The sequence below is a fragment of the Topomyia yanbarensis genome, chromosome 2 (assembly GCF_030247195.1).
Source record: "Topomyia yanbarensis strain Yona2022 chromosome 2, ASM3024719v1, whole genome shotgun sequence".
Lineage (NCBI taxonomy): Eukaryota > Metazoa > Arthropoda > Insecta > Diptera > Culicidae > Topomyia > Topomyia yanbarensis.
The window spans coordinates 387,807,128-387,829,125 of record NC_080671.1 but is presented as its reverse complement, the minus strand read 5'-3'; the positions used below and the strand labels follow the sequence as shown (position 1 = coordinate 387,829,125).

At 39.6% G+C, this 21,998-nt stretch overlaps 2 protein-coding genes across 2 annotated transcripts; both read left to right on the top strand.

Annotated features, from left to right (window-relative positions):
- The first annotated feature begins 4,031 nt into the window (after positions 1 to 4,031).
- On the top strand, positions 4,032 to 5,498 carry LOC131680809 (uncharacterized). Its single transcript, XM_058961518.1, has 6 exons — positions 4,032 to 4,337; positions 4,401 to 4,581; positions 4,638 to 4,825; positions 4,973 to 5,141; positions 5,196 to 5,437; positions 5,487 to 5,498. The coding sequence occupies exons 1-6, from the start codon at positions 4,032 to 4,034 to the stop codon at positions 5,496 to 5,498; spliced, it is 1,098 nt and encodes a 365-aa protein (XP_058817501.1).
- A 7,048-nt stretch (positions 5,499 to 12,546) lies between these two features.
- LOC131684737 (nucleolar complex protein 4 homolog A) lies at positions 12,547 to 15,672 on the top strand. Its single transcript, XM_058967860.1, has 5 exons — positions 12,547 to 12,780; positions 12,958 to 13,075; positions 13,133 to 14,098; positions 14,223 to 14,416; positions 14,473 to 15,672. Exons 1-5 carry the CDS (start codon positions 12,634 to 12,636, stop codon positions 14,590 to 14,592), a joined length of 1,545 nt encoding a protein of 514 aa, XP_058823843.1. The 5' UTR covers positions 12,547 to 12,633; the 3' UTR covers positions 14,593 to 15,672.
- The last annotated feature ends 6,326 nt before the right edge of the window (positions 15,673 to 21,998 follow it).

The following is a 21,998-nucleotide window of genomic DNA, read 5'->3' as shown; positions in this document are numbered from 1 at the left end:
GCAATGTGGATGTGGGTACAAAAATTAAGATGAAGTGAAAGAAAGGTGGGAACATTTGACGCTTTTGAGTGTATTAGTTTTATATTTGCAAATTTAAGCATGGACAATAGAGTGGGACATGGTTATATGAAAAAAATTAAATTTCGCTCCGAGTAACTTTTTGGGTTCCATTTGGGTCCTAGAATAACTGTGCAAATTCTAAGCTCGATTGGTGAAACTATATTTTTGCGCCCATCGTTTAAAGTTTACATGGGATTTCGTAAGGGGAAATCGACTTTTACGAAATAATTCATCCAACAGTCGCCCAGTGCTTCCTAAAAATAAATCAATGTAAAATTTTTATAGCAAATTTATCAAGGAAACAAGGTCTCGAAGACTGAAAAACGATTTGACGATTGTGGAAAAAGTTATTAAACAAAAATCAACTAATGTTCTGAAAATTGATGAAAATTTCAATTTTCATAGCACCACTGCTGCTGACGGTCGAATTATATACAGAATTTTTAATTTTCTCCAATTTTGTACAAAAGAAGCCTCAATTTACCCTGAAAACTCTTGGGAAGTGACCAAACAGTTCAGATCGTTGATTTAGAACAGTAAAAGAGAGTCAAAACAAAATTATATATAATTGGACAGCCAAATGCAGTGGTGCTAGAAAAAATGAATATTTTTCCAATCGTCAGAGCATCAGTCGATTTTTGCTTAATAACTTTTTCCACAATCCGACAATTACCGTGGTATTACAACGCTAAGCGCAATTCCTAAGCTGTTTGAAATGGCTGTGTTGGAACCCATCTCCAGCCACTGCAAACAGTATATCTCCGAGACTCAGCATGGATTTATGCCGAAACGTTCAACATCTACGAATCTTCTGTCGTTCACAACATATGTTACAGATGCTATGTCGGACGGCCTTCAAACTGATGTTATCTACACGGATCTTTCAGCTGCTTTTGACAAGATAAATCACGCTATTGCAGTGGCAAAATTGGATAGACTTGGCTTTGGTACTAATATTCTCCGTTGGATGCAATCGTATCTCAGTGATCGTCGTCTAGCAGTCAAGATAGGTGATTGTGTATCCGAAGAGTTCTTTGCTTCATCTGGTATTCCGCAAGGCAGCCATCTCGGTCCATTGATTTTTCTTCTGTATTTCAACGACGTTAACTTTTGTTTAGAAGGACCACGGTTGTCTTTCGCCGACGACCTCAAGTTATACCATAGAATACGGAATACTGATGATGCAGCTTTCCTTCAACGCCAACTGGAAACCTTTGCGGAATGGTGCGAGATCAACCGAATGACCCTAAACCCCAAGAAATGTACGGTCATTACGTTCTCGAGGAAAAAAACGCCAATTCGATTCAATTACTGTCTAGCTGAATCCACAATTGACAGAGCGAATTGCGTCAAAGATCTCGGAGTTTTTCTCGATGAACAACTGACGTTTAAACAGCATATCAGCTATATTGTCGCAAAGGCATCACGCTGTTTGGGGTTCATAATGAGAATATCTAAGCACTTTTCAGATATTTACTGCTTGAAATCTCTCTACTGCTCACTCGTTCGATCAACTCTGGAATATTGTTCAGTTGTGTGGAACCCTCATTATCTCAACGGTGTCCATCGAATTGAGACAGTACAGCGCAGATTTGTTCGGTTTGCCCTTCGTCGATTGCCTTGGAGCAATCCTCACCAGCTGCCAAGTTATGAAAGCCGGGGTTTGCTTATTGGACTCGATACATTGCAAGTGCGACGGGATCTATTCCGTGCTATGACGATTTCGGATATTTTGCAAGATCGAATTGACTGCCCCGAGCTTCTCAGTGCGATAAATATGAATGTTCGCCCTCGCGCCCTTCGCAATAATTTATTCCTCCGATTACCTCTTCGCCGGACTAACTATGGAGTAAACGGTGCCATCATTGGTTTGCAGCGGACCTTCAACAGAGTGTCATCCGAGTTCGATCTTCACATTCCACGTAGCAGATTACATGTTGACTTTTTAAATAGATTAAGAAATTATCATTAGGACCACACTGTGTCTGTTGATATTAATTAATTATAAATAAATAAATAAATAAATAAATCGTCAAATCGTTTTGCGGTCTTCGAGGCTTTGTTTCCTTGATAAATTTCCAATAGAAATTTTACATCGATTTATTTTTAGGAAGCAATGGGCGACTCATGGATGAATTATTTTGTAAAAGTCGATTTTCCCATACGAATTCCCATATAAACTTTAAACCATGGGCGCAAAAATATAGTTTCACCTATCGAGCTTAGAATTTGCACGGTAGTTCTAGGACCCAAATGTAACCCAAAAAGTTACTCGGAGCTGGAATCTAATTTTTGTCCCACCCTAATGGACAAGCCCGAACAGAAAGCAATATCGAAATTGATCGTAGAAACGAATTTACAACAGCTTTATTTTGTTAACAACAACTTTTCTTGTAACATCAATGTACTTATGATGTAGTCCTTCGTGCCTCCAAAATTTACAACGGAACAACAATGTAAATCGATGTTTTTGATTTCAGAATGTATGGGAAAAGATCATTTTTTCATTGTTACGGCCCCCCTTTTTCCGTGTAAAAATCGGGTTAACAACACTCAAAAAAAGTAAACGTTATGCCTATTGATTTTACACATAGATTTTTGCAATTAACGGAGGGATATAGACACTATTTGCTGGAACATAAACTTAATGTGTGTATTTACAAGAAATATTAATCTTACATTTACATTTCATAACTATTAGGCACATAAAATCCCATTCTATAACAATACACTGAGGAAAAAAATATAGTATTACTGACCGGGCATTTCTAGTTCATTTAACTATTCGTCAAAATAGTAGTTTCGACCATGAGTTTGATAATACCAAACTTCTGAATTGCAGAATATACTAGAAAACTTTATTACCACCTAACAATGCTGTTGGTGTTTATGACGTTTCGAATGTGGTCACTCCAACTATACATATACCATTTCTAAACTGACAATGATTTAGTCTTAATCACCCTCTGTGGTGATTTTGACTATTCCAGTGTCAGTTTTGAGATGCTAAAATTGTTAGAGTGACTATATATAAGTAAAATGAAAATATGAACTATTTAACGTATAACCAGTGTCAATGTCATAAATACTATTGTCTTCTTCGCAATTTAATAATAAGCCAAGAAGACTATATATATAGTTGATATCACAATGCTAATGTTGAAATAACTAAATACATTGTTTATGTGAACGTGACCCCCGGCAACATAACCTTTGGCGTATAGTATTTTTCAGCCGACTGTGCTTTATATTTGTGCCAACTATGCATCCTGTCAATTTTTTCATTCCATTTTGTAGTTCTACATAACACCGCCATTATAGTGAAAATTTTCATGCGTAACACACGTGCGTAGTTTACTTCCCGGATTTTAAATTTTCCACATTTACTTCGTCGGATTTGTTTTATTTTACCATTGCATCAGGTAAGCAAATTCTTCAGAAAATTTATAGTAGAAGGATTTCGAAATCTTAAAATCATCAATTTTTTGATGTTCTTTGAATTAAGCGTGATGGCAGGGAAAGAAGAAGCTGAGGTCATAATTGACGATTATCTTGCGGATCCTCAATATTTGATCGGTAATTATTTCGACCTTGCGTAAATGTAATACTTGTAATTCATTCGAGTAATGAATATTGCTTTTCAGAGCAAGATGAAGATATAGAGTTACAGGACATTATTGTCAACGAATTTGCGCTTTGTGCTGAAATTTATGCCATTTTGATCCGTAAGTTGAGGTTATGTTGGATGTAGAATTTTTTAAATTTGTAACTCTTCCAAACGTTCTAAGTAATGCGCATTTTATTCCCCTATGATAGAGCACGGCGTCAATTTAAACTATTTAAAAATATTGGATGACCGTGCTTTGGCGGATATATTTTCGGTTGCAAAGTAGACGGCACACAAGCACGCCCTCCGCCAAAAGTTGGTTTGTTGGGAACAAAGTGTTTTATTTACACGAGATGCACCAAGCATGTGTTGTCCCAACAGCTGTGAACAGCACGATATCTGGAACGAACCTGGCCCGTCAAATCAACGCTTCAAGTATCTACCCACCGAAGTCACGACCCAAGTATTGGATTCGCTGTTGGTTAATAACGAGAAAGGGAAGATAATCACAAATTACTATGCGAAACACGGTATGCTGGATCTCGAGCACCGGAAGAATCTAGCACACGTTATAGTCGATCGGTATATTGCTAATAACCAGTACTTTTCTCTGGCGGATATGAAAGCGTTTTCGGAAATAATATCCGAAAAATTTACCGATGAGTTCGCCGTTAAGTTCGACTAAATATCAATTCTTTCGCAATATTTTCTATTGTTTTTCTCTACGTTGCAGGAATTGTATTACTCTCCCAGAAATAAAGACGCTGGCAAAAAGAATCCGTCCGGTTTATTATACGACCGCTTCCATAACCGTAACAAGAAGGATTCATTGAAACGCAAAAGAGATCTTCGAGCACAAAACCATGATTGTTTACAAGCAGTAAAGAAGCAAGTTTTTGCTTTGACAGATACTGGTAATTATGTTTTATTATGTTAACATTAAATGTGTTAATTATAACGTTGATTGCAGAACTTGCGTGCTTTGGTACAGAAAAAAATTGGCTGCGAAATAATATAGCGCCCAGTGAAGAGGTAATGCGTTGTTGGAACGATACATTCTTCATACGCTTTAAGGATATATTGGCTGACACCACACCTGATCGACACCAGATTATCGAACAGTGGCCACGATTCAACGATCCTGAGGGGTATTTGTTGGTAAGTTACGCCAAAGTAACTAGATTTTTCATTAAACTCTAGTTTCTAGCATAAATATATCAATCCAAATCGATAAGATCCGACTTAAATTTATTCAAAAGTTTTGTTTATCCCGTATTTCAAAATTTGATATTGTTTTATTAACAGGTTGACTCGGATTTCGCGGCATTATTTGGCGAGGACAAGTCATCATGTTTTTTCAACGAGTGGGATAAATTTTCAAATGACTTTGAAGTATACCTCAAGCAATCACAAATCAAAGAGAAAGTTAGCTTGGCCCTTTCCAAAGAATTAGATTCAAAAGATTTACAAAGAGGTAAACAACATCAAAAATTAAGCTCATGAGAACTAATGTTCATTTTTCTTATAGACTACAGATACTATATCATCTCTGTGTTATTCCATTCCATCATAAAACCCGTCCGCATATCAGAAAATAAGTTACCAACAATTGCTCAAGCTCAAAGTGATGTTTGCATGGCTTGTGACAGCGAGGACGAGTACGTTAATGCTGTGAAAGCAATTCGGGATGATTACAATATAGCTCGACGACCATTATTTCCACGCATTTTCATAATCAGAGATAAAAGCCAACTTACGAAGTTCTATGTCGTATGTAACGGACTGGAATATAAATTACCTTTATTTTTGCTTTCCATAGACGTGGCGTTGAAACTAAAATTTGTCTTCAACCTAGAATTTGCAGAAAGTGCAGAGCTATTTTGGGGTTTTTTAACGCGCCATTTCTACCAAATAAACTACCAAAATAAGTCAAAGAACAACCAACTTTTGCTGCTGGAGCGATACTTATCAAATAAGCAGTGAACATGAACGGAATAAACTGCTTCAAGTGCAGGCATATTTTCTATCAAGCATCAATTTATTTCATTCATGGTAGGGTGAAGTGCCTATTTTCACCATACTAAGAAGGGCGCCTCACTGAATCATTAAATACTCGGCCTACAAACAATGGAATGCGTAAAAACTGGCATCAACAGCTTTGCTTCGTTGTTAAGTAAAAAGATAATAACATACATGCGCTGAAAACAGTGAAATTCTTGTGTTTGAGCGCAACGAAAACACGAATCGAGTGCCCCTATTGTTGCACTACGATTTGACTCAATGCGTTGAACAAAGATGGCAGACACTGCTCTAACCAACGGCTTCAAATGGGTAGCGTGATAATAGAAACATAGCGATAATGGACTCATCACCCTATACCATCTAATTCTTCTTACATATGTACACTTTGCTGCCCGCGATCCGTGTTTCACTCCATTTACTCATTCAAACGACACGTTTTGAAGCAACACCAGAACGAATTGGAAATTGCAGCGAAGAATGTTGAATATTCCAATCCGGATCATTGCACTAAAACAGTATTGCCTGCCGTCACGAAATCAAACGATAATGAACCGGCCGCATCTGCAACGTATCGTTTAACACCATCAAAGTCAACAGCATCGGAAAAAGAATCTGTTGCGAATCTCGAGGAAGTGAGTTCTTTGCGACCGGTCTCACGAACACTAATGATGTTTCCTGGTTGAAAACAATCCCATTTACTTTTGCCGTCTTTGTTTATTATTTTCCACCAGCTTGTGATGTAGTATTTGTGTCATGTGGCGTGTATGAACATGAGCCGTAGAAAAGTCTAGAGGAAAAATTACTTGACATTAGAAATACACTGAGAGAAAAGATTTTGAATTTTTCGTTAAATATGTATGCTAAAAAAACATTTCCTAGAAACGAAGTTATAAACTTACAACAAACTATCTCATCAGAAATTGTTTGTCCAATCGTTAATGCTTTGACAGAGATATGCCAGGTCCCACAAAATCGAATCATTGGAGAGTTGCTTGACGATTTGAAAGATCCGTTTAAATTTATTGATTCAGAACAAAGATTTAAAACACAGTTAAAATTACATGAATTGAATGATGATCTAGTGCCATTAGAATATATAAATAGAGAAGGAAAGACTTGCCCAAAAGGATGCCTAATGCCGATCAAATTCCAAATCAAGAAATATTTTGAATCAGGGAATATTTTAGAAGAAACATTTGACTACATGCGCTCTTCAGAGTCAAAAGATTTTTTTTATAGTTTAATAAACGGATCTCTGTGGAAAACTATAAGAAATGAGTACAAGGATAAGCTAGTGATACCATTTTATTTGTTTTCGGATGATGTAGAACTTAACGATGCGATTGGTGCTCATTCGGGAGTACATAAAGTCTGCGGATTATATTACAGTTTTCCGACAATACCTACATATTACCGTTCGCGTTTACAAAATATTTTCGTAGCTGGATTTCTGAACTCTAATATTATGTCTGAACTTGGACCGTCACTTGCACTCAAAGAGTTAGTAGATACCATGATAGAATTAGAGCAAGTAGGGATAGATTTATTTGTTACTGGAAAAAATCTTAAGGTGTATTTTGTGCTGATTAACGTTTTAGGTGATAATTTGGGTATAAACACATGAACTGGCTTTGCTCTATCATTCAGCGCAATGTTTTTTGTCGCTTTTGTAAAACGGATAAATATACTAGCCAAAAAATAGTTCTAATAGATAAAACGTTGATGAGGAATATAGAAAATTACGATAATGATAAAAGTAAAGATTTGATAATATCTGGTATTAAAGAACCATCAGATTTCAATAGACTTACATGTTTTCACGTTGTTAATAACAAAGCCGTTGATATCATGCATGATTTTTTTCTCATGGCATTTGTAATTATGATTTATCATATATTCTCGAATACATGATCGGCACCCTAAAAATTTCATTGAAAACAATCAATCATAAAATTCGCGTATTTGATTTTGGTTTTACGGAAAGAAGAAACACGTTTCGAAAAATTTCCAGGCATCATATATCCAAGGTTGCATTCAAAATGACAGCTCGTGAAATGATGATGTTTATTCATTATTTTCCGATAATATTTGGTGACTTGATTCCAAGAAATGATAAAGTATGGGACTTTGCCTGTTCCCTGACAGAATTAGTAGATTTAGTGTTACTTCCGTCTTTTACAATTGAGATACTAAATACCTTACAAGATCAAATTATTTATCACCACACACTGTATATGAAGTTGTTCAGTACTACGTTAAAACCAAAGCATCACATTGTTTTACATTATACTGACTCGATTCATTATTCCGGACCCCTTAGAAATCTTTGGTGCTTCAGATTCGAAGCGTTTCATCAAATATTCAAACAGTACTGTAGAAATATAAGCTCTCGAGTTAATATTTGTTTGACATTTTGTCGTAAAGCCAGTTTAGTTTTTGCTAATAATTTAAAAAACAATAATTTTTTCCCCATGAATCTGACGTACAAAAAATCTCTTCGTCTTGACATTAGAAATTCAAATTACTCAACCTTACTTCATAGATACGCGTTACCCTCTACTAACTTTTACACGAGCAATTCAGTATCATATAAAGGTACAGATTATAAGATTGGATATTTTTTAACCATTTCTGCAAGTAACTTGGCTTGTGTACAACTTTTTGAGATTAAAGATCTTATTATCTGTGGTAGTCAACTTTTCATTGTAAGTAACGAATGGCTTGTACTGGGATACATTCATCATTTTGCTTCATTCGAAGTGAGTGACAGTACGCTAAAATCTACAGTTCATGATGCAGAAGAATTTGATGGCCCTCCTATACACGTTCATAAAATAGATAACATGCATTTGATCCTGTTGAAGAAATATTATAAATAATTTTCAACTTTGTTAACAATTCAAATATTTTAAACATTTATATTTTGTTTTTGGTTAAGAAAAATTATATGTATGTATTGAAGTAAAAAAATCGAGATTTTTTTCAATTATCTAAATATTCCGAAATTTTCTAAACAAACCAGATATTCCTCAAAATAACCAGCCAGGAAATGTCAAAATCGCAATGTTCTTGTTATTACAAACAGTTCCAGATCAAGGTGACTATGCTTATTGTTATGTCAAGCGATCAACTTACAATGGTTAATTATACAACAGATTGCTCATTTTTACTATCATGCTATAACTCTTCTGGTTTTGTTATCACAAACAGTGTTAGTTCAAGATAACTATGCACGTAGTTATGCTGAGTATTTCGCTTTCTATGGTCATTCTTACGGTGTAGTGTTCAATATTACTACTAAGGTACAGATCCCATGTATAGTAAACTTGAACATGCATATAGTTAATGTCAACTAATGTTGTAGTCGGCTAAAAATCACTATACTTTCAAATTCGAATTAACCTCCTCATATGGTAAGGGTTACCATGCAATTTTTCTTAGTGTATGCATATATAACTTATGTGAGTGCATACATAGTTTATACAGTTGACACATAGAAGGTATGTGTGCGCGTGATAAAAATAGCATTTCTTCTTCATATGCATTTTAAGCGGTTTGAAGCAAATAGAATTAAAGTTTGGATTTTTTTCAGTGAATGAAATTGCATGTAGAAACAACAAATGTGATTATATTTCCATTGCAAATTTTCCAGAATAACATTTTTTTCGTTGTAATGTAACAATAAAAAATGCTGTAAAACTGTTGGGCATTTCTATTCGGGAGGGATGCGAAGATAGTGAGTGCTCATCGAATTTTGGGTGATACACAGAAATGCTCAAATTCCGATAACAACATCTTTCAAGCCATGCTCTTCGTCAAGGACAAGATTGCCCAGCTGATCGCGCGTAAGCAGAGAGCAAAACTCATATCGTTCGACCTAGAAAAACTCTAGAAAGAGAACTGCGGAGACTCTATTTTGGATCGATTGAATTCGCGTTTAGCTGTCAAAAAACGAATCCAATCGAATATTGCCTATCCTTATAAAATTGGACGTGTTGCCATACAATGCCGGGGCATACATTGCCAAAAATGCTGTTTTTCTCTCCGCAGTTCTCTTACAAGAGTTTTTCTAGTTCGACCTGGACCACGCGTTCGATCGTGTGAACCGAAATTTTCTATTCGACAACATGTGCTCGCTCGGCATCAATCGCAGGTTAGTAACGCTACTCTCTCGTTTTGCCGAAATGACGTCGTGTCGTCAACTTATCAACGGCCATCTGTCGACTCCTTTCCCCATCCAACGATCGGTGCGGCAAGGGAATCCGTTGTCATCCATCTGCTTCTCGCTATATTCAGTCCCGCTTCTGAGACAACTCAGCAATGTGTGCGGAAACGATCTGATTGTTGCTTACGCCGATATCTCCGTTATCGCTTCGACTGTTGAAATAATAAACAGGATGCACGATCTTTTCTCTCGTGTCTCGGGAGCCCAAACTGAATCTGGCGAAAACAACGTCTATAGCGGATCCTACACGAGCAGAAATATTAATCAATATAAAATTTATTGATCAATATATTGAAGATGTGAGGGCGTGTTGTGGAATGCAATATAATCTTATTTGTGTGAATGTGAGTGTGATAATTGCTTGCTAGTATGTGTGTAATGAGCTTTTAGTGCTAAATAGTTTGAATGGTAAAATGGCATCGTGTCGGTTTTTCCATTAACTTGCTTCATTTGTACTCGTGCTGATACAAACTAAATGATATGGATATCGAAAATTTCAATAAAAGTGATGACGAGTTATTGGATTCAAAAACTGTTTCGAAGGAGGAAGCACTTCGCACATTTGTCGAGGTTTACGAGTCTCTTCCTGTTCTATGGAACAGCAGCAATGATAAATACCGAAACAAAGCGGCAAGAAATAAGGCTCTTGATAAACTGCTAATTACTTATAAGGTGTTGAAACCGGAAGCTACTCGAGCGGATGTGACAAAAAAGATTAATTCATTGAGGACGAATTTTCGGAAAGAATTACAGAAAATTGTTGCATCCAAGCGATCGGGAGCTGGAGTAGATGATGTCTACCAACCAGAATCTTGGCTTTTCGAGGCACTGCAGTTCCTTCGTTGTACCGAACAGCCGGCAATAACAGAAAAAAAAATAACTGTTGTAAGTGTATTAGCCAAAATTCTTATAATCAATCTTTTATTATATTTTATTTATTTATATTTATTTTACTATTCAATCAAACCGAATAGCAATCGTGTGCCGAAGCCAGAAGAGTAACGCCAGAGCCCAGACCAGCTGTACAATCACCAAAGCACTCAACTACAGTCGTGATTCGCTGGTTGGACATTTTTAACTCGACCGCTTTTTAGTTGGACCTCCGCTAGTTGGACCATTGCCCAACTAAAAAGCATCTGAATGTCAAAATCTTATGTCAAATATTCTTTGACAATCAATCTGACAATTATTAGAGATGTGAATAGATATAATTACACTCCTAACATCTCCTTTGGAGAGTTTTTGACATCTGTCAGTCGGTCCATCTAACGTATCAAATTCGTTAGTTGGACAGAGGTGTGGCCCAACCAGCGAATCACGACTGTACATCTATAGTGGAAATTCCTCCGCGAATTGTTGGCCCAATCAGCAAACAAAACGAGCTTCTGGCTAAGGGCTGCAAATTCTTGGAGCAGGATGTGCAGGTACACGAAGTAACTCCTGCAATTGCAAAAGTTTGGGGAGAAAAGTTGCTGATGCTGGAAGAAAAACAGCGTATCTTTGCTGAAAAAGCAATAAATGATGTGCTATATGAGGCAACACTCGGAAATTTGACCAATGGTTGCGTAAAGATTACTGTGTCAGAACAGTTCCATGCATCGACCAGTAATATTCGACATGCACAAGGATCAAGTACTCCAAAGTCATTCCAAAGCAACAACTTTACATTTTTACTAATTTGATGAAAATTTGTTATACATTTCTAGAGTGATTTCGATGATACCTACCGTCAAAAATTCAAATTGGGCACTTTCAAGGAAAAACAGCTATTTGAAAAAAACTTTTCCTTGTCCAAACTTAATTTTTTTTTAATGCATTGGACAAGGAAGTTTTTTTCAAATAACTTTTTTTTCTTGAAAGTACCCAACTTCAATTTTTGACGGTATGTAGGGAGCATAATTACCTATGTTTGAACAAAATTTCATCCTAATCAAAGATGGGGTTTCTTTGTAAATCGACTTTAAATTTTTTAAATCGATTTTTTTCAGTGTTGGAGTAGATGAATTTTTTCAATATTTTTATTCAAAAATTTGACTATTTTTGTGGAAATCACTCTATAACTTTTTTTTGTAGGATTTATCATTTTTAGACTCTAGACTTTCCTACGGCTCATGCACGTACACGTCACATGACACAAATACTACATCACGAGCTGGTGGAAGATAATAAACAAAGACGGCAAAAGCAGATGGGATTGTTTTCAACCTAGAAACTGCATTAGTGTTCGTGAGACTGGCCGCCAAGAACTCAATAGAGAGGTCGAGCTTCACCTCGGATTTACTGATTCGAACACTTAGGAACACGTTTTACCTCGAAAATACCGATTCAAATAATTATGACCGAACCGAAACAAAACTTAGGGCAACGGAAAGGCCCACTACGTCGTTTGTTTGTGCTTTTCTTCTTCACATCCTCTTGTTTTGTCGGCTTCATCGAAGAAAAATGACAAGCGCACTCACGCATGCAAAAAAATGTGCACACCTTTCTCCGTCTTGCATTTATCCTAAACTACTCGAATATGTATTTATTTCCGTCACACCACCACACAATTAACATGCATTCGAGCAGCTGCACCTTTTTAGTATACGATGATTGATATCTGTCAAACTTGCTGTCAAAAGGCAAAATCGCTTTCAGACTGTGCAGTGCCGTGGAGGAAGCAGCAGCACACGAAACAGTGGTGTTTTATATCGGTTTTGGTGTAGAGGAAAAAGCAAAGATGTCGTCTCCTGTAGCAGCTTGCAATTTGCAATCTCAATTTTCCTCCAACAAATCCATTTCCAAACAGTTAAAAGCCAGAGCTAGTGAGTTCCTGTCGTCGCCCAAAAATTCCAACCATCTGTTGGAAATAATCGGCTATTTAAAGGTAAGGATTAAAGTAGGTTTCCGAAGCTTGGAAAAGAACAAAACTGGTTGAAAACTAGTTTCATCAGAAATTGGAATTTGCTCGTGGTAAAAAATGTGTATGAAAAATTTATCGTTTTGTTTGAATTTCTTCGATTGCAATGACGAAGCGTAAGCAATGTATTTTTATGTCTTTTAGGAATGCAACGCCCGAAAGTCTGTCGTCGTTCCCAGCCTGTTGGCTCTGGAGACCATTTTTGTGGAGCTACTGCGACGGAATGAAATGCGAATTGTGGTGCAACCATTGAAGCCCGTTGGTAAGTAAAGCCAATATGTTCAAAGATCAAAAACGATAATAATTTAACAATCTACAGAGGAATCGACTGATTTAACGTATAAGCAGTGGTTGCAAGGTCAGTACAAAGAAGCATTCAGTGCCATTTTAGAGAGTTTTGTCCACGAGAAACAAGCGGAGAGTACCCAAGCTTTAGCCACGGCAATGAAGCTGGTGGTGGTGGAAGCAGAAAACCCGCTGGACGCTGGATCTGTCGACACAACTCATTTTCCACTTGCCAAACTGAAACACGTTCTTCAAGCGATGCTGTCATCCGAGCGGCTCAATACACATCTTGTCAATCGCTTCATGGAATATGCTTCACATCTAGATATAATTTACTTCTGCTGGAAGGTTCTCCCATCGTTAGCACCGAAGGGATTTAGCCCTAGCTCGCTATTCGTTCAAAACTATGTCAGCTTGCTTGGCACAGTCTGCCTCGGAAAGGAAGCCATGCAGGACTCGCCTAGTTTCTTGTGTGTTCAAATGCAGCAACTGGATTATCCTTACATTCGGAAACACATTAACAAAACATGGTCTTGTATAATGAATTGGAAGCATGATGAAGCTAGCCATCGACAAGTATTGATTCTACTGCTGGAGAAAGTTTTGCCTCATTTAGACAAGCCGGTCCTACTAACTGATTTTCTGATGGATTCGCTAGACGTTGGTGGAGCGATTAGTTTGTTAGCACTTCAGGGTATCTTTATTTTAATCCAACAGCACAATCTCACCTACCCGAACATATACGAGAAGCTTTACTCAATGTTCGAACCGGAAATCTTTCACACCAAGTTCAAAGCTCGACTGTTCTATCTGGCGGATATTTTTCTCAGCTCTAGTCACCTGCCAGAGGGTTTAGTGGCGGCCTTCGTTAAACGTCTGGCTCGTCTAGCCCTGATTGCTCCTCCGCAGGACATTGTTATAATTCTACGGTTTATTGGAAACCTGATAATGAGACATCCAGCGTTGAAACGACTGATTTTCCATCCCAGTGGAGGAGAAGGTGAGTTCCACATTCTTTTTTATTCCAAGAATCATGAGGAACCGATGTTGATACAAAACTACGCGACTATAATAGCTATGAGAAATTTCACGTGCACTAATGTCATTCCCTCCATAATCTACAGTCTCTCAAGATCCCTTCATCATGGACGAAAGCGACCCGGTCAAGTCTAATGCCTTGGAAAGTTCGCTGTGGGAAGTGGCAGCGCTGCAGTCGCACGTACTACCCTCGGTTGCTACGGCAGCCAAGTTTATCTCCAATCCGTTTCCCAGCGTCGAATGGGATATGGCATCTGTGTTGGAAATTAATGAAAATGATGTAAGTATGAGATTGATTTGTCTCAAAGTCTTACTAATATTCAGCTAACCCAACAGATCTTCGATAAAGAGATTGCCAAGAAGTCCAAAGAATATGCCTTAAATTTGGAGAGACCAACTTCGATGTTCCTGTGCTGCGGGGGTGAAAAAAGCTCGCAATACTGGAAGTTGTTCTAAACAAACTGAAGAGCTTTTAAATGCTACACATACTTTTAGTGGTTAGAAATACTAACTTACAAAGCTTCCTATGAGGACTAGGAAGCGTCGAATAGAAACACATGAAACAATGTTTTGGCAAAGAAACAAGTTTGAAAGTAGATTTGTAGTTTATCGAACAACCTTTGATTTTATTCTGAACGGAAAATGTTTTTCAATTAGTTTGCAATATTCTAAAACTACGTGAAGCGTTCATTGACTATACTCATACAGATATACTACAGGATGTGTAACGAATACTATTCAACTAATTATCTAGACAAAACGAAAATAGTTTCTGTAATACCAATTCAGTCACAAACATTGCAACACTATAGTATAAAGCAGGCAAAATATACAGGTTCATACTATATCGAATAGTAGTTATGCAAAATACAGACAATGTAAATCTCTAGATTCAGCCAATTTACTGAAATAGAAAAAAAGCACACAACAAATGAACGTTCCTATAGAAAGCGAAAACAAAAGTCACTAGGAAAGCCCCAACAGCACCACTCTTTTGTTTCTCACCAAACAAACCCTATTCCTTATCTACTAATAATAGTACTGCATACTGATAAAACAAACAATTATTCACACTAAACGATAAGTTCATGTTAATTGTTTAATTAAATGTTATTTATTGTTTAATCGTAACCACCGCCGATCGGAGTGGGTGCAATTAGCGACAAAACAATTGAAAGGGTATGTATGTCATATGGGTTCTAATCACCGGATTGTGACCAACAACGGTCTTAGCGGCTGCAAGCACCAATCCGGGAAGACATTGTTGGATGAAACGAAATCAGTACTAAACAAATGAAGCAGAGAAGTAAATTGTGATTCAAATAAATTAAGATAGGACAGATAAACTAATGTCGGTGCAGAAAAAAGAAACCGTTGAGAGCTTATGGGTAGAATCGTAGTTTTAGGTTAAAAGGATACTTTTTTACTGCAAGAGAGGAAGGTGTTTCGTTTCTGGCGTCGTACGATGTGTAAACCAGTCGCAGATGGCAATGATATGGTAATAAATGGTTTATGCGATAGGTTTCTCTCCGGAAATTCTATTGGTTTTTTTATTTCCGATAAATCCTTTTGTATCTACGATAGCAGGGTTAATCTTTCCGCTTGGAGTACCGTGTAGTATCTATTCAGCGAATGCGATTGGTCTAACCTAATTTCACGACAGCAGATACTAGCATCGGCTCGATTCCCAAAATGGAAACGTCAACGAAATTTTTACATTAAAGGTTTTACAATAATAATTACATATACATATACTGCCTGTAATCGTAAGTCAGTCCCATATAGATAGGGGAGATCATAGAACATGGGACTGACTCTCGATTATGGGCAGTATACTGATCTCAAAAAATCGTTTAAAGCCACATTTCCGTGTGGCTAGTTGCACAATCTATTAGGTTCCGTAAAACTGGGAGAAATTTACCTTTTTAAAATTTTCCCGAAAAACTCGAAATCAGGCAGATGTAATTGTTTTTTTTTTAAAGAAAGTACTAGTGTCTCTAGACTTGAAAAGTTTCAATAGTAGGTGAGGTATTTCGTTTTTTTTTCGAGAGTTGTCCTACTGATGCTGTGGAGCTAGGGTTTCCGTAGGGCTCCCCGTCTGCATCACTCACTACAATTACCGACTAGACTAGAAATGTCACCCACTAAAACGCTGCTTAAAGACAATTGCAGCGGGCCGTGATTCTGAATGTGATATTCATTGTACGGTTCACATATATGCAGGCGTAAGGTCTTCGCGATTGCGGTTCGAGCATTTGTACGTTAACGTTTTCGATCGCGTGCGCGTTTGTATGTCGCGTGTGCTAACATGTATATAACTTCGCGTGTATGAATTCTATTTTATGACCGTATGTCCTTTCGCATATTCACGTGTGTTCTTGGATGATCGCGCGGTCCGTGAATTTGATACTTAATTTTCGGTGTACGGTTCAGATGCTAGAAGAAGGTGAGTTCATACATATCACTAGAAGACCCGGTCATGTCGCCATGGAAAGTGTTGTCTAGTGGATATGAGCGTTATTTTTTGATGGGTTCAACTAAAAATATGGACCTATGTTGCTACGACGGAGGGTAAAGGTTTCCGGACGTGACCGATTCATGATCGCGCGAACACGGGCGTTTGTGGTTTCGCGTTTGAGACCGCGTTTGTAACTTCGTAAGTACTAAAACGTTCACCCCAGACATTTCCGAGCTTTCGGTCGAAGCAGATCGTTTTCTCTCGCTGTGAGTGGTGTTATAAGAAGTGCAAATATAGTGCAGGTCAGCCTTTGTCTGAGACAGCTTTTGTTTGTCGGTGGCCCGGATAGTGCAGTGAATTGATCTGGTGCAGACGAATGGACGCCGTTGGAGAAGCTGAGTATTCTGTATTATATTCTTTATTTTAACGTTTACACTTTGTTACTGCGACTAAATAGTTCCCATTCCCTATATAACCTCGTGCCTAAATGGCCGAGGGTGGGAATAATTCAAACCTTATCGCTGAACCCCCTGATATACGAATGGATGTTCCTAAAACTACTCCCTCCCCTGATTCTTCCAATCCTCCTCGTATTAAAACATACCCAGCCAGTTCAAATGGAACCTGGGTGGTCTATTTCCGGCCCAACACGAAGTCACCTAATATTCTAGAGATCTCACGGGAGCTGACTGCTAACTACCCGTCCGTAGCTCAGATAACACGTGTTCGAGCTAATAAGATACGCATTATAGTGAATGACCTCAACCAGGCAAACCAGATTGCTCGCTGCGAGCGTTTTACAAAGCAATGTAGGGCCTTGTACGGCAGTGGAGATCGATGGGGTCGTCGCCGAACCGGGTCTGAAGTACGAAGACCTGTTGAAGTACGAGGTTGACTGCTTTAAGATTGGACAGAGAATGCGCAACAATCGCAAACTAAAAAAGCAGTTTTTTCCACGCCGTATGTTAGATCTTCATGAAAATCAATCAGCAGTACTTTTTTTTTTGTTTATTTATGACATTTTACCACGGTTGTGGCATTCGTGTCAATGGAAAGAATAGGGTAGATGGGTATAGATATAGATGGGGAAAGAGACACATTTGTCGCTCAAATCTCGAGCTTCGTTTCTTTAATGAAGCGTAGTACTGCCTTCTCTCTGTTGTCGTCGTTCGCTAAAATTTCCGTAACTGATCCGTTGATACTGCACTGTTGTCGAATCTGAACATATCCTCGGCAGTCCACTAGAATATGTTTCACTGTTATTGGAATTCCACAGTAGCAACAATTCGGCGGGGATTGTGCTAGCATTATGTATGAATGGCTAGAACGAGTACGCTCGATTCTGAGTCTGGTTAGGGTGCGCTGTTCCGATGCACATTTTCTATCTGCATTTTTTCCTACGTTCGGTTTTACCTGTCGCAAAAACGATGGAGTGCGGTTCCATTCACTTTGCCAAGTGTCCCATATTTTCTTCTTGATGAAGCGTACAACGTCTTGAGAAGGAATTGGAATGTTCATTGGGTTACCAGTTCTTCCTTCGTTCGCAAGCCTGTCCGCTTCTACATTACCGGAAATACCTGCATGTCCTGGAATCCAGCTGAGCGTGATTTTTCGTCCTTCAAGTGCACGTTCCAGTTGTTGGATCCACGGGTGCCTCGAGCGGCCTCCGCGGAGGGCGTCAAGACAGCTAGCGGAGTCGGTTAGTATGATTGTCTCGTAATGTTCGTCTGTCATTGAAGCAGCAGAAGCCAGTGCATATGCCTCGGCTGAGAATACGCTGCAGGGTCCCGGTAGAGTATAGCAGATTTTTTCCCTGTTTGTCACTAGACCTGCACCTACTTTCTCGTCCTCCTTGGAGCCGTCGGTGTAGATTTGTTCGTGCGTAGCGTAGTGGTTGTTTATAAAGTCCTGGAACTTTGGTACGGCAATCTGACAGGATGTACCGGCTTGGACGTTTCTTCGTATTTCGTCATCGATTTTTGTTGTTTGGCTATACCACTCCCTATCAGTAAGTCTACGAAGAATGCATGTTTTTGGCACGGAGTATCCAGTGGTTCGGTGGAAAAGTTCTACTGATCTTTTGGCTACTGGATATTCCGCCACGTCGGCATTTTTTTCGGTTAGACGTGTTACTAGCTGAACTAGTCGCTGAACTAGTAATAGTCTGAACGGCAGGCAACCTGCTTCAGCCATAATTGAGGATATTGGACTCGTTCGGAAGGCACCTGAGGCCTGGCGTATCACTTCGTTGTATACTGGAGCAAGCATTCTTTCCATCGCCTCGTGGTTGCTGCTGGTGAGACCCAGTCCAAAAAATAACTTGGAGACAACTAGTGCGAAACCAACTGACAAAAGCGTTGATCGGCTACTTCTTTTTAATCGAGAGCCCAAAATCCGCAAGATATTAATTCTTTTGGTACAGCTGTTCTTGATGGCTGTGAAATGCTGCAGATAGTTAAGTTTAGAGTCCACAAGCACTCCTAGTATCCTCATCTTCCTTAAACAGGGAATCGGAGTCTTATTTATTTTGATGGCCCGGCCACGCTTGCGATGCCTTATGTTGCAGATGTGAAGTAGCTTAGATTTTGATGGTGCGATTTCGAAACCAACATTGGCGGCCCAATAGACAAACGCATTGACAGCTTTTCTCTGTTGACATCGTATTTGCCCAGGGTTTGTTCCTCTAACTGCTAGTAGTACATCATCCGCATATAGCAGAATTTCGACATCAGCTGGGATTACTGCAAAAACCGGTTCCATCGCGACGAGAAAGAGAGTAACGGATAGAATGGATCCCTGCGGAACACCGTTTTCTGCCACGCAGCGGCTGGAGGACGCTCCGTTCGCTGATACCCGGAAGGTTCTATCGGATAGGAAGCTTGATAGGATGTTAAATAATCGGCCAGAGATTTTCCAGCTTGCAAGAGTTCGGAGAATAGCAAGTCTCCAGGTCGTATCGTACGCTTTGGATATGTCGAGGGAGACTATCTCGGCATGCTGATTTTCATTAATACGAATGGATGATTCCATCTGTGCTAGATGGGACTCGACACCTCTTCCCGGGCGAAATGCATGTTGGCGGCGATCCAGTCTTTCGTTGTCTTCCAGTTCAGTAATTAGACGACGATTCACTAGGCGTTCGAATAATTTGCCTATGCAACTCAGGAGAGTGATGGGGCGATAACCGACTGGACTGCAGCGGTCTCCCTCCGGTTTTGGAATCGGGATTACCATTCCCTCTTTCCACTGCTCCTGGAAGGTGCCAGAGTCCCACACCTGGTTAAACAAATCGAGCAGAACTTCTTTAGTGAAGAAAGGAAGTCGTTGCAGTAAAGGGTATCCGACATTATCAGGTCCTGTTGATGCTCCACCACCCTTGGAGAGGGCCCACATCAGCTCGTCCATAGAGAAATCTGCATTGAAGCGTTTAAATAGGTTCGGTCGACTTGATTTTGGTAATGTATTTAGCAGTGCGGCTTTCTTCTTACGAAACTTTTCATTATAGTTGGCGTTTGCGGATTTTTTCTGGTATTCCTCTGCGAATGCGTCCGCCACTTTCTGCGCATTATTGGTAATACCACTTGGAAGGCTTAGGGTGACCGTGTTTGAGCACCTTTTACCCTGGAGCTGATTAATCCGATTCCATATCTGTGTTGAGGGGCTCTCGGGGTTGATGCTCTGTACTAGATCTTCCCAGCTTTTCTGTTTGGCTTCCGAGATGATTTTGCGGCAGGCAGATCGAGCTTCGTGGAAAGACTGGAGAGCTGCTACTTTGTTGGGGTCACCGTCCGTAATGCGACGGAGAGCACGCAGTTTCTTTCTTCGAATTTTGACTGCTTGTTCTACCTCTGCGTTCCACCAGACCACTGCCTTGGGTCCTGGTTTACCACTGGTTCGAGGGATACTAGCTTCGGCGGCGGCTATCACTTTTCTGGTGAAGTCTTCGACTGTCATTATCTGGCCGGGACGAATGGAGCTGCTGATTAGTTTTTCGTACAAATCCCAGTTTGCTCTTTCGTAGATCCATCTTCGTCGTCGCCTTGGTTCATCTGATGTTCCGGGTGTATCAATTTTAATGGGGAAGTGGTCAGTGTCTGCGCAATCTGGAAGTGTTTTCCAGATGAAATTGCCTGATATGGATGTTGAACAGATTGATACATCTAACGCTTGCGTGCTGCCGGTGGATGGATCGACTCGGGTGTGAGATCCGTTATTTAATACTACCATGCTTTTATTAACTACTGTTTCCAGAATCGAATTGCCTCTTTTCTGTGCATCAGTTTTTGTTTTTTTCAATCGACTACCCCAAGCGGAGTGGTGGGCGTTCAGATCACCCAAGAGGATAAGTGGTTTCGGGAGTTCTTCCAATAGGTGTTTTAAGTTATCAGCAGCATTTTTATCTCTTGGTGGCAGATATACTGAGGCCACAGTCAATTTCGACGGCGTGTGAAGCTGTATTGCCACTGCCTGTATGTTGGTGTTTATTTGTATTCGTTCGAAGGCAGTGCCATCCTTAACCGCTAATCCTACCCCTTGTCTGCCGTGAGTGGAGCAAGGTCCTAATAGAAGGTGATAGGATCTTCCGATGTAGTTAACTGTGGTACTGTGTTCTTCCGCGTTAGTTTCTTGTAGGCAGACTACTGTTGGCTGATACTGGGTTAGTAGGATTTGCAGTTCGTTTCGGTGGGTACGTAGGCCGTTGATGTTCCATTGGATGGCAAATGTGTTCGATGGTGTTGTATCACTAGATTCTGAGTCGGATCTATTTGTCTCTGGAATGTTTTGTGCTTCTGGTTCGCGGTGCGGTTCATTGTGTCTGTGTTGTTCTACGATTACTTGTTCAGCCATTTGTGCTTTTGATGAGAGGTTTCCAAAGTTTCAGGTTGCCGTATGGAGTTGTGCTCCGAGTTGCGATCTTAAATTTGTCGGTGGCGGTCAGATGGAGTGTGCAGATTGAAGGTATTTGTGGAAGATACTCTATCATAGCTGCTTGATTTCTCCTTGAAATCTGGTTACGTTTCTGTGTAGTGTTCAGAGTAAAATTTGAGTTTGCCTTAGGTCCAAAAAAAATCCATAGAGGAATAGGCGCTAAGTCCCTTGTGCGTCTCTCTTCCGGCGGATCCTGGGCGTCGTGGGTTGGCCGTCAGTTCCGGTGAGAGTGTAGCGTCCGCACTGACGGGGCCGCGGCTACCCAGGAACCTGAGCGGGTATGTTGAATTATTGTTTGCCTTAGGTCCAAAAAAATTCATAGAGGAATAGGCGCTAAGTCCCTTGTGCGTCTCTCTTCCGGTGATTCCTGGGCGTCGTGGGTTGTCCGTCAGTTCCGGTGGGAGTGTAGCGTCCGCACTGACGGGGCCGCGGCTACCCAGGAACCTGAGCGGGTATGTTGAAATATTGTCACCTG

Excerpts from the sequence above, each read along its gene's own strand:
- LOC131680809 (XM_058961518.1), top strand. The coding sequence starts at position 4,032 with ATGTGTTGTCCCAACAGCTGTGAACAGCACGATATCTGGAACGAACCT. Across the intron at positions 4,582-4,637 it reads TTTTGCTTTGACAGATACTG|AACTTGCGTGCTTTGGTACA; the intron begins GTAATTATGTTT and ends CGTTGATTGCAG. Across the intron at positions 5,142-5,195 it reads TTCAAAAGATTTACAAAGAG|ACTACAGATACTATATCATC; the intron begins GTAAACAACATC and ends TTTTTCTTATAG.
- LOC131684737 (XM_058967860.1), top strand. The coding sequence starts at position 12,634 with ATGTCGTCTCCTGTAGCAGCTTGCAATTTGCAATCTCAATTTTCCTCC. Across the intron at positions 12,781-12,957 it reads AAATAATCGGCTATTTAAAG|GAATGCAACGCCCGAAAGTC; the intron begins GTAAGGATTAAA and ends TATGTCTTTTAG. Across the intron at positions 13,076-13,132 it reads GCAACCATTGAAGCCCGTTG|AGGAATCGACTGATTTAACG; the intron begins GTAAGTAAAGCC and ends AACAATCTACAG.